Source organism: Drosophila innubila, assembly GCF_004354385.1.
Source record: "Drosophila innubila isolate TH190305 chromosome 3R unlocalized genomic scaffold, UK_Dinn_1.0 2_E_3R, whole genome shotgun sequence".
Classification (NCBI taxonomy): Eukaryota; Metazoa; Arthropoda; class Insecta; order Diptera; family Drosophilidae; genus Drosophila; species Drosophila innubila.
The window spans coordinates 15848765-15861397 of record NW_022995380.1 but is presented as its reverse complement, the minus strand read 5'-3'; the positions used below and the strand labels follow the sequence as shown (position 1 = coordinate 15861397).

At 39.0% G+C, this 12633-nt stretch overlaps 1 protein-coding gene across 3 annotated transcripts in view; it reads right to left on the bottom strand.

The window, feature by feature from the left end:
- Positions 1-963: 963 nt before the first annotated feature.
- LOC117790057 (homeotic protein ultrabithorax) overlaps positions 964-12633 on the bottom strand; it is an 87991-nt gene continuing 76321 nt past the window's right edge. For all 3 annotated transcript variants that reach the window (XM_034629303.1, XM_034629304.1, XM_034629306.1), the window contains one exon: positions 964-1891. In XM_034629303.1, the coding sequence (XP_034485194.1) occupies positions 1587-1891 (305 nt within the window). In that variant the 3' untranslated portion in view covers positions 964-1586. The remainder of the gene's footprint in view (positions 1892-12633) is intronic.

The window sequence follows — 12633 nt, the reverse complement described above, 5'->3', positions numbered from 1 at the left end:
ATTTATACTCGATCTTCATGTAAAATACATAAATATAAATATCTGTGAATTTATTTATATATATATATATTTATTAATTTATTTGTTGAACCTTATGCGCTAATTACGTATACATCTTGTGTAGGTTGTGGGTTAACCCTTAGGTGAATCAAACTGAAAATAGACTTTCACGCATCTTAAGATACATTTGTAACTCAGAGTTTCGTATCGAGCACAGCTCGTTGCTTAGCAGTGATACATGTGTGTACATATCGTCTTATCGATATCAATAACGACAGGATTCATATTACGAACAATTAACGAAACGAGATCAAAAGCAATTTTGCAATGGGCCACTTTCCCACCGATTTCAAGAACTATTAGCTCTCTATATAGGGTTCTATATAGAACTGAAACAACTGAAAACTAACGAAATAACATAAATTGCAACTAAAATAATAACACAATTATTTAATTCGTTTTTCTTTGATTTCTTCATTTTTTTTTTAAGATTTTTTCAAAACCAATAATTTATTAGATTTGCCGTGGCAAATTTGTTATTTTCTGCTTGTTGCTGATATTTTTTTCAGATAATCTCATAAACGCTTTTCATTAAACTAAACATAATAAAATAAAGATTTAATTTAGTTTAAAAAACTTTAAAAATTACTTAAAGAAAACAGCTTCCCTTTTGTTTGTTGTTGCGGTTGTTGTTGTTTCTGTTATTGTTGCGGGCTTATACGAAAACTAAACAATTTAATTTATAATTAAACAGAGTTAACTAAAATTGCATTAACTTTAAGCACGAACTATACACATTTTTGTATTATTATTATCATAATTTTTATAATAATATTTATTTTATGTTTTTTTTAGTTTTCTATAATTTATTTTTGTTTTTGTAATATACTTTTACTTTGCTAACAAATTCTATTTATATTTAAGTTAAATTTTCAATAGTTTTCTTTCGCTTTTTTTTGTTAATTTTTCAAGTAATTTTTGTTAAGTTTCAATTAGTTTAAAAACGCGCCTTACAAAAATTCATATCAACAGAATTTTAATTTGTTTTCTTTTTAACATTTTGTTTGAGTATTTTTTATATATTTTTCGAAAAAATAATTTAAACATAGCAGTAAGCAACAAAGGGGTCTTAGGGAAGAAGGGGAGCAACATTTGAACATGAGTTTTGAAAATGAAAATTTTTGCTCGTATTTTAAACATAAATCTTAGGCAGGCAAACAATTTTGAAATAGTGTTACTTCTATCGATTCATTTGTTGTTTGAGGAATTTAATTTAAATTAAATTTGTATTTGTATTTGTATTTATTTGTATTCGTATATAGTAATGTATGTGTATGCATCTAGATAAGTCGATCTGTTATCTGGCCACTACTTTAATCTGTCACTTACGAGTCTAGTAAATTTATTTGTATTTTGTTGTTGCTGTTTGCTTTTACGTATTTTCGGTTGCTTTTCAAAAAACATTTTTGAAATTATCCCTTGATGGTACAATAACCACACAGTACAGTTATTACTCATATTTAATTAAGTTAAGTAAATGGTTTATTTGTTACAATATTTTTGCTCTGCATGCAGATTAATTCATTCTAATTCTGGTCTAAATGGCCGCCCTGCACCGCCGCCGCCGCAGCCGCTGCCGCCGCTGCCTTTTGCGCCTGCGCCTGTTTCTCCTGCTCGTTTAGCTCCTTGATCGCTTGGATTTCCTTTTTCAACTTCATCCGCCGATTCTGGAACCAGATTTTGATCTGTCGCTCTGTCAAACACAGCGCATGCGCCATCTCAATTCTCCGTCTGCGGGTCAGATAATGATTCGTGTGGAACTCCTTCTCCAGCTCGAGCGTCTGGTAGCGGGTGTATGTCTGTCGGCCGCGTCTCCTCAGACCATTTGTGCCTGTTGAACAGAATAAAGTAAATAAAAGTTAGAAAAAAATTCACCAACTAATAAAATTAATATTACACTAGTCTAAAACAACACTTGAGCATTGAAGTATTCGTTAATCAACTTTATAACTCTCAAAAGTTCCCTTCTACTTTAAATTGCTCAACAATATTGCAAGCTTTATCTCAAGTGCTCAAGTGACGCTTTCAGCTAGTGTCATTTGTTTATATTGGGGAACTCGAATACATTGACAAAACAAAAGACAGCGAATGTGGGTTCAATTGCCTCATTTGGATCGTTTATAAACATTTCAACAAGCATATTAAATTGAAAAATCATTTCACAAAATTTGCAACAGACTGTTCATTTGCTGCTTGTGTTGTTGCTGTTGTTGTAGTTGTTGTGCATTGGTTGTTGTCAAAACATAAATATAAATTTTTCAGCAACGATCAGCCAACATTTTGACGTAGGCAGCCAACAAGCAACAACACCAAAAAAATAAAAAAAAAAAAGAAAGAAACAAAAAATACATTTCATTTTTATTGCCATTGGCAGTTGCCTGTTGGCTGGTTGTGGCTTGAAGTTGTTGCATTTGTATCTTTGGCGAGATCGTTATTTTAAATTGAACATTTGCTGCTGTGCCGCATGTTGCATGTTGCATGTTGCATGCTGCACGTTGCACGTTGCGAATGCGGACTGTCAGGCCTTTCAGTGATGTTGCCGTGTGCCACTTAAATTGCAGTTATGCCATTGTAATGCAACTTTAATTGGCAGCTCACAAACCCGACAACAACATCGTCAACAGCAACAACAACAACAACAGCAACAGCAACAACAGCAACAATTGAGCTGCCTTTTGACTATCTCTGTGTGTGCTCTGCTATTGCTGTTGTGTTAATCTCTGATTTTAAATATTTATGAAGTTTAATTTGCCTCAAGTGCAATAACTCAATTTTATGTGCACACACACACACACACACATGCACACTCAATGCAACTGCATTATGCACAATCACAAGCACAAGAGCTGTGAGATTTTATCTCTGCAATTCTCCGCCTCGTTGTCTCGCTGCCCCCAAGTTCAGCTCCAATGGACAATGTTAAGTAACTTTCGCATTTTATTGGGGCGACTCGCCATGTTGCCCTGGAACTGGCAAAATGTTAAGTTAAATATTATGAGCATTTATTATGTTATAAATTTGGCCTAAAGGTATTAACAAATTTATGCCGACACGAAAGTCATAAAGTGAAAACGCATTTATCTTTCACATTTACTCGCATACGAATATTCCTCCTCCTGCTCACATTTTTAGGGGAGTGCGAGTACAAATAAATACATATACATACACATATACATTGTACTGAACACGTTGAATAAATGGCGAGAAAATTTTATAGTCTATAAAAGCGATATGAAAATATAATTTTTAACACGCAACAAAGAATACAAATAAACCTGCAGATGCAGATACAAATCATTTTGTTTGTTATTATTGCATTTATTAAATTGCAAACAACGTAAAACAATTTAATTTAATGTGAGAGAAAATTGCCAAATTTGTGACATGTGATTTATTAGATACTTTACAGCAGTTAATCCGTCAGATTGGTGAGTTGCAAAACATATCTTTGTCTATTCTTCACTGTCTCTCATATTTAAGACATATGACTCACAATTTATGATTATTGTAAGATAGCTCTGTGATTTCTGAGACTTGTGAATTTATTAGTCAATTGATGGACTGGAATTTGAGACAGAGTTTCGCTTGACATTCCCCTCCTACCCTAGCCAAGACATAAAATGCAAATATAGGAAATAAAATTTGAATACGTAAACGTATAAACATAAATTTATATAACACTAAACCTGTTTGCTGATTAACTTAAATCTCAGTGCGTCTTTTATTCGTATGCTCCTTTGCTTATTCCCACTGCCTCACTCCTTCTCTCTGTCTCCCTCTCGCTCTGACTGAGGCGGTCCTGGCGCATGTCCTGCGCCTGTGGAATACATCACGCTGAGGTTGGCAAAAGTTTCATTTTATTTAAGAGGCAACTGGCAAGAAGGCAGCAGTACGTGAGTTTGAGCTCAACAATTTTAAATGGAATTTGTCACGCGCCTTCGCCACGCCTTCCTTTCAAGCCCCCCTCTCCATTATCCTTTCCCTATACTCATATATACTTATATATAGTATATGCAAAAATAAACTTTTTACCAAAAGTTTGCTTCTATTTTTTTCCAGCTTTGGGTTATTGTTTTCTTCTACTTCGTTTTTTATTTTTTTTTGGCTCTGGACAAGTTTTAAATTTATTATGCGAAAAAGTGCGAAATTCATTTTGCTGGCTCGCTCTTCTTCTTCTTCTGCTGCCTCTTCTGGTGCTGATGCCACATCTCCTGCTGCGTTGCGCCATTTTCTTTTGTCGACTTTCAGAGCATTTTTGTGTATTTCTAAGTACATAATTTAAATGCTGGTATGTGCGACAGAGGGAGGAGGGGGAAGAGGTATGACTTCAACTAGACAATAAAACTTTGTATGGCAAGGCTCGCGCCTTTTTTTATATTAGATTATTTAGACGAGCGCGAGTTGAGGCAAAGACTAGAATCTTTTGGAGGAACACTCGTATTTTCTCTTTTTCGTTGCCTTTGAGATACAATTTCAAGGTTCTGTCTACGTTGCTGACGGCTGATTTTCCTTTTTATTTCAGTGTGGAAATGGGGAAGTTAGAATGGAGATTGAAGCATGGGGTGGAGGGGAGGGGAGAGTGGAACTGGGGGTTTCTTCTGGGTAGCAGCTGCGCCTGGGCGCGCAGTACGTGTTGTATTTTTTAACTTAAATTCCTGCGGGATTTAAAGTTTTGACAGTTTACGTGTTTGCCTTCTGCAGCGAACTTTGAACCAGAGCCGGAGAGTCCCACGTCTTTGGCCAACTGCCACACAGTAGCTTTATCTCACTCACTCTCCCGCTCTCTCTCTCTTTCCCTCTGGTGACTGACTCACCCCCGGCCAGGGCGTTGCCAATAAATCTTCAGGTGACGGTGACTCCATGTTGCATGCGGCACATCGTGTGATCTATGCTTCTATTATAACTATTTATATACACATATACAGATACACATTCACAGTCACTGATACAGATACAGATACATTTAGGGAAACAGTCACACACACACACACACACACACAGTCATTGCGCATGTGTGCTATCTAGTCTCGGCTACTACTTATATTTAATTCGATGTCGAGGCAACTTCCCAATTCGGAACGCTCCCTCTGCGTGCTCTAATTTATGTTTTGATGTTGACGTCGCCGTTTCCATTTCCCCACCCCCTCCCACCATACAAAATTGTCACGCACGCGTCCGCCAATGGCCCAAAAGTGAGAAGAATCCATCGTGGAACACGTCTTCAGACACATGCCCAGAACACTTTTCCTAATCAGACAACAATATCGTTGTTTTTATTCCCTTTAATTCGTTGGAATTAGAATCTCTTAGCTGGAAAAGGGGTGTTCACTGTACAGTGTACACTGTCGATAAACTACTGCTACTTCGTGTATCTTAGCTTACGATCTAAAAGGGAAGAACAACTCTTATCGATTCAAATTTCATAAAATATTTATTAAAATATAAACTAAATATATATTTTAAGATATATTTATCTAGTTTATGAAGATATATTAAGAATATGTAAAGAATCAAAAATAAATACTTCACATATATTTGTAAATTACTTAATCATCAAATTTTCGTGTTGTTTATTTGACTTCAACAGTCTGCTTTAACTTGTTTATCCTTTTACTTGGACTTGAGTCAAGGCCATTTTAGAAAGCTGTCCGGAAGTCGTTGAACCGGAAATTGTCTTGACAGAAACCCTTTGGCACACACACGAATACACAGGCAAAGCAGATCAATAGAAAATCGATTAATTGAGTGTATGATAGCCAGCTCCCCTCGCTTTCCTCTCACACCTCTCTGCTGTCCATGGGCTTAGTTATTTAGTTTGTTCGCAATTTAATTAAATCTATTTTCGTGCGTGTTGCTCGTGGGCGTGTTTCACCTCACGATTGGGGGCGCGCAGATATGGGGGAAATATGTATAAATATATTTTGCTTACTCTCGAGTGTGTCGATAAAACAATTAAATGCGCCCGAGACGCACAAAAGCCGCAGAAAGTCAAAGTCGGAGGCTGATTGCGAGACGGAAAACTAATTTTCCGCACTGCCAATCGAGTCGCACTAAATCTGTCAATTAAATTGGCCGCAGGGAGTGCAAATCCCCAGTGCGTACAGCTCTGAGGGAGAGGGAGTAGGAGGTAGAAGGAGGAGTAGCGTTAGGAGTCGGGGCATGCCACAGTTTCCTCAGACGTGATTATGGTTTTTGGTCTATGTCTATGCCTATGTCTCCGCCATTGCCTCCATTTCTGGTCATGTTGCATATTGATGCTTGCGGTGGCAAATGCGCAATTGAGTTGCAATTGCGAACACGAACGCAATCTTCGAGATACATCTGCATCTATGTGCATATGTATGTATCTATGTATCTGTTTGTGTGTGTGCGTGTGTGGTTTTCAAATTTTGAGCTACACGTTTTGGGTGTGCACAGCTGCAGACACACACACGCACACACACACACACACACACTCACACACATACACACACCTGCAATTATATCTTGCAGTCGAACACTCGGAATTTCAATTTTTCTCAAACTCATATACTTGTAACAGGCGCAGGCAATCAGCTTTTAATTGCACACAGATACACTCGCACACACAGTTACACACACCGACAACTAGAGGGAGTTGCTGCCAGTTCTGGTGACACTTTGGTAATTGACTTTGTTTGAGTTTGTGCTGCGACTTATGCCACATCTGCAAACTGCACTTGAAAGCCACCGATTGGCCAAGTCCGTTCCCATTCCCGTTCCCATTCCCATGATCCGAGGGCAACCAAAATGATGTGCCAAATATGATTAAGCGTACAGACGAGGATGAGCACTGAGCATTCAAGTGCGGCACAATTCGTGGCGCGTTCAACCTACCAAATTGTCGGAAACTGAGCATAATTGTGGTCGAGAATTCACTTTGTGGATCGGTCTGCTGTGATATACACACACACATAAGCGTAGCACTGCGAATTCTCGTATGTATAACCCATTCCTCAGCTGAAATTGCCGAACCGATAAAAATCAGCTTAACGTACGCTCTTAAGGCTCAACTTAATTCTTTTATCTTTTCTTTTTTTATTTTGGGGCAACTCGCACGCAATTTTTTTTTTTTTTTTTTTTTGGCAATTTTAAGGTGCAAGCGCGCCGCTCAATGGCCGCCTCATCAGCTGCACTTGTAATGGAGAAGAGTGGGGGAGAGGGTTGGGGAAACAGGTTTGCTGATGGCATGGCGGTAACTGCAACTCACGCATGCGCAGGACACTCGAGGCAGACGGACATTTTGCTCGTCATTAAAGTAATTCATTGCCTGAGCTGCCGTGCCAACAGGTAGCCTCCTGTGCCTGCTCCGTAACGACTGATCACTGGCCATGTGATCATCAGTGATCAGTGGCAAAAGGCAGAGGAAATATGCACTGCATTTCATTTTGAGTTATGAGTTGAGTCTCCTACGGTATTGCAATTAAGCTGAAGCAACGGGAGAATTGGAAGAGATTTTTTGATACAGCATAAAATAATCCATATATAATAATCATTTGTTTCGTACAGCATTTCATTGAATACTTTAAAAATGCTATTTCTTCTCGCACAATAATTTAAAACATAAATCTATAAATAAAAGAATCAAGTACCCCTTTTAAATACGTTCTATTCATAGATTTCATCACCAAATAAGTAAAACCACCAGATGATAATTTAGTTGATCTCGAGTTCAGCTTGAAAATAGTTTTAATCAAATTTGAGAACGTGTTTTGATATAATTATTTCCATCAAGTTGTGGGTTTCACTTTCATGTTTTATGCTTAACCGTCGCAATGAATTGGCCGCCATGTTACGGCAATTAAAATAACATTTCGAGAAACAAAACCAAATGAATACATCAGAAATTTATTGTCTCTGGTTGAATACTTATGGTCTAGCTTTGAATGGTGTTGGATTGTATAATAATTCCATCATTGGTTCGGAGGGTACGTTGACTGACGCCCCACCAGATGACGATTGACCCACTGAAATGCTGAAACTCTAAAAGCGCGACGAAGCCGAACAAAAAGCGCTGCGGGTTTATCTTAATAGCTCAATTAATGAGCGATGCGAACGCCCCAACAAAATACACGAAAATGAGAGGAAAAAAAAACATACAATATTTGAACACGCAACACGCCATTTCCATATTCACAGATACAGCTACAGATACAGATACAAATACAGATAGAGATAGTGAAACATAGACATGTATAGAAATAGATAGAGATAGATGCGAGGGATGTGTGAGTGTGTGGAACGCCTTCTTGTGTCGTGCCTTCATTTAAATAATCAACGACTCTATTTTGGCTCGATTCCATGAAGAAGCGACAGCTGGCGGAACGCACTGAGCTACAGATACAGATACAGATACATATACATTTACACAGACAGAGATACAAATACGATACTGTTAGCAGCTCAAAAGCACAAGCAAAAGCATCAAATGAAGTTATTCAGTTATTCAGTGGACTGAAATCCAAAAACAAAACTCCAAGTCGGACATTATAAATAAATAAATAAGTGGCACGATGTCAAGCTGTTCCATATCATGAGGCAGCATCAGTTTCAGCTTCAGCAGCTGCAGAGTTTGAAGAGGAAGCAGAAGGAGTCTGTAGCAGATGATGATGATGATGATGATGATTATAATGATGATGATGATATTGTCCAGTGACCAGTTTTGGGACGATATATATTTTCAATTTCAGAGTTCATTAGACAAAAACTAAAAATTTGCTTGGGTTTCTCTGACATCATCGACAGCTTTTGATGTCTATCTTCGAGGAGTTATGGGACAAGCCAAGACTAGAAACGGAAATGTGCAACATTTCCGCAGGCTCTTCGAAAAGATTGTTGTTGTGTTGCCCAATAAAAATGAGCAGCAAGTCGCAAGTGTCAAACATAAATTACACTGTGCAACAAAATGGCTGCCAGTGGCTTTGATAAGCAGCAGATGTGATTATTTATGGTTTGGGTGCGGAGGGTGCACGCACGCAATCTTCCAGATACATTCGGTATCTGTATCTTTTAATTGCATTTGAGAGCGCCCCTCTGATTTGACACGCCCACTCGCTTAACTGGCTGTCTCTGCCACTGTTGCCACTGCTCGTGCTGTTGCCGCTGTGGCAACACATCTTATCGCTTTGGGGCATCGCATCGAATGCGTTTTTAATTGCTTTTGGTTTTTTTCTTCTCTTTTATTGTGTTGTTGCTGCTAGCTGGCAGCCATTTTAGCAGAGGCGCCTCAGAATATGGCAACATTTGCCTATCAAAAGTGTTTGGATATTAATCTTTGACTACCTCATAAGCCACATAATTAGTACAAGTATCCAGTTAAACGACAACACCTTTACTCACATTACACACGAGTATGTGTACGAGTATGTGTGTGGGTGTGTGTGTGTGGAAGCTGCAACTTCATTAAGGGCGCATAAAAGTAAACAAGCCAAAAGTGTCGGAATTTCACACATAATTGGCACTTGAAGTTTTATTTTTATTTGTCGCCTGCAACCCACCGAAAAACAAACTAAACGACAAACTTATGTTCCAACTGTGTGGGTGAACCACATTGGGAATGGCAGGACGGTGGGGCAGGGGGGGAATTCGGTTAGAGAGCAGCTGCTTTCTGGCATAAGCCAAACATTTTAGCTTCCTTTTTTTTGCTGTTGCCATTGTTTCTGCTGTGTGCAAAAGTGAAAGTTTACTGCAACATTTCTTTTAGGTATTTTTGTTTTTCCTTTTTCTTCCTATTTTTTTTTTTTTTTTGTAGTTCGTTTTGCGCGACTTTTTCAGCTTCTCAGCTGCTCCCTTCTATTTGCTGGCTGCTGGAACGTGTGAAACTAGCAGTTAATTTCCGAGTCTGCAGTCGGCGTTCATATTCCTATTCCTATTGCTATTGCTATTCCTCTTCCAATTCCTTTTCCTATTCCTGTCTCGTCCATTTCGAAAGTTGCAGCACATATTGAGTGTGTGTGTGTGTGTTTGTGTGTGTGTGCTGGCGAGTTTGTCGTTTGGAAGATTTATGCGCAAATTGCTTTTGCGCAAAATCAACAAAAAGAGAGGCACAGTGGGCACAAACTGCAAGTTAACTGACTCACAAAAGAGAATACACTGCTTAAGCAAATTTACTTTAACATTTTTGCTCTACAAATCTACCCGAAATATTAATTTTTGATTACAAATTTGTGCATGTGTTCCACTGTGCATCATTGTACTGCTGCAGTTGCTGCTGCATGTTTTGGCTTCTGTCCTAACGCAGTTGTTGCTGGGCTCGCACTTTTGTCAACGTACTTCGTGTGTTTCGTAATCAATAACATTTTCGCAAGTGAATTACTTGCTATTGTTTCTTTGCTCATCCCTCAGATGTGGCACACAACTTACAGTTGCCGCCGATCCGATGGGGGGCAAAAGAAAGTGGCAAAGGTTGAGCATTTCATTTGAAAACATCCTTTCATGGCGCTGTTCTTATAGATTTATGATGGTTTATAATGAACTTGTAAAGTAATTATGCGCCGCGACGCTTTCACTCCTGTGCACCACCCTCACCCCCTTCACCACCCCCTTCATTGCCACCCTACTATAACTCAGTCGCAACCCTTTTCAAAAAATGCTTGTCGTCTTTTTCGCGCTTGCGAGTATGTGAGCATTTTAGGTGTGACAGGAGACAAGGAGCAACCACCCAACCACCCAACCACCACCCACCGCTGCGTCTTTGGGCGCCGTTTACGCTTGTAATTACACGCTTCATTGTTGGCCTCTCAGCATACGCGAAGCAGCCGGAGTCCTGTGTCCTGGCAGCATCCTTGAGTGAGGAGACAAGCAGAATGGGGAGCAGCTCCATTTTCATGTTGTTTCGTCGCCTCACTTTGGTGTCATATATCTCCTTTCTAATTGGGTTTCGTTGTGCGCTGAGCACGCTAATGTCAACCTTGTTGTCTTGCCCAGACCCCATTCCCTTCAACAGTCTCAGTCTCAGTTCCAGTCTCAGTCCCTGTCCTGTCCCAGACCATGTTACAGTTCCACTCTCAGTCTTAGTGCCAGTCCCAGTCTTGAGATTCACTTAGCTCATGCACATGCAAAACAAAACGTACTTCAAAAGGCGCCTCTTTCCCTTTCCCTTTGCCTTCCCATACACTCCACCGAAACTGACATTAAAAGGGGGCGTTTGGGGCAGGGGGAGTGGCAGTGTGAGCCTTCGTATGCTGCTTGAGCATAAAGGAAACGGAAACGTTAAGCTTCGTCGCTTCTTGGGCTGCTATGTCACAAGTCTACGTCTTTGTCTCTCTCTCTCTCTCTCTCTCTCTGTGTCTTTCTCTAAGCTCACTTGCCTGTGTGTGTGTGTGTGTTTGCGGCAAGAAGCTGCCTGCTGAATTATGTTGCATGCTTTTAGGTGATTTAGCACACGTTTGTATGCAGAAACGTCTGCAACGTTTTGCTTTATGCTTTGTTTAACTAATATTTTCGAAAATCTTGCTGAAAATTATGAACTGTCTATCTCTTCTTCCTTCTCTCTCTCTCTCTCTCTCTCTCTCTCTCTCTCTCTCTATGTGTCTCTGCCTGTCTGTCCGTTCAGCTGCTTAGCTGGCCACAAGGCAAAGTTTCTTTATTTTGCTGTTTGCCAATTTCACACTCTGCCAAACGCTGCTGGGCCAGCAATAAGTTTTGGCCAATAGCTGCCCCCCCCCAAAAAAAAGGGGTCAGCAGCAGGCAGTCAAAAATTCTGGCAACTACAGAGACAAAACTGACCCACCCACAGCTGTCCACTTGGGAGAAACAAAACAATATCGATCGGCAAGATCTGAAGTTATATAAACTCGTCAAAGACTGAGAAAGAGGGCCAAATTGTAAAACGTTGAAACGAGAAAATCTTTGAAGAACCACAAATACTAGAGTCAAGAATTTTGGTATTGTTTTAATTTGTAAATATTTAAAAAATATAAGTCACTATTTATTGGCTTAAAATATTTGAAAATATCGAAATATGTTGATTGACTTTGTTAAATTTTAATTATATAAATATTTCAATACGTATATATTTATAACTTGTTATTCTTCTCTTGTTGAATGCGTTTAACTCAAATAAATCTAGATATATAATTATCCATATATTTCTATCATATCTATACATCTAGAGATATTAAGTATTCATTCTAAAAAATCAATTTTTTATGATTTAAAGGGTATTTATTTTATCTGTTGAATTTATATGACTTTATCCTACGATTCTCTAGCTGCCTATCTAATAGATAGTATCTAACCTGCTTCCTGCTTCTTGCTTCCCTTTAACCTCACACAGTTTTGAAAATATTGTTCAACGCCTGCCACGCTTATTAACTAAAGCGAATGGCGGCTGTCACTTGTAAATCAAAGTCAGACTTGGAGTCAGAGTTGCTGCTGATGCTGGCTGAGGAGTCTGTGTGGCAGGCAGCCCACAAGTTGCGACAGTTTGCGGCAGTTTCAAGACTCTTTTTCACATATTAAAAAATCCCTACAACGTTTTGCATAAAAAATAAAGCACACACACACACACACACACACACACACACACATACAAATATAAAGACTCATGTGTGT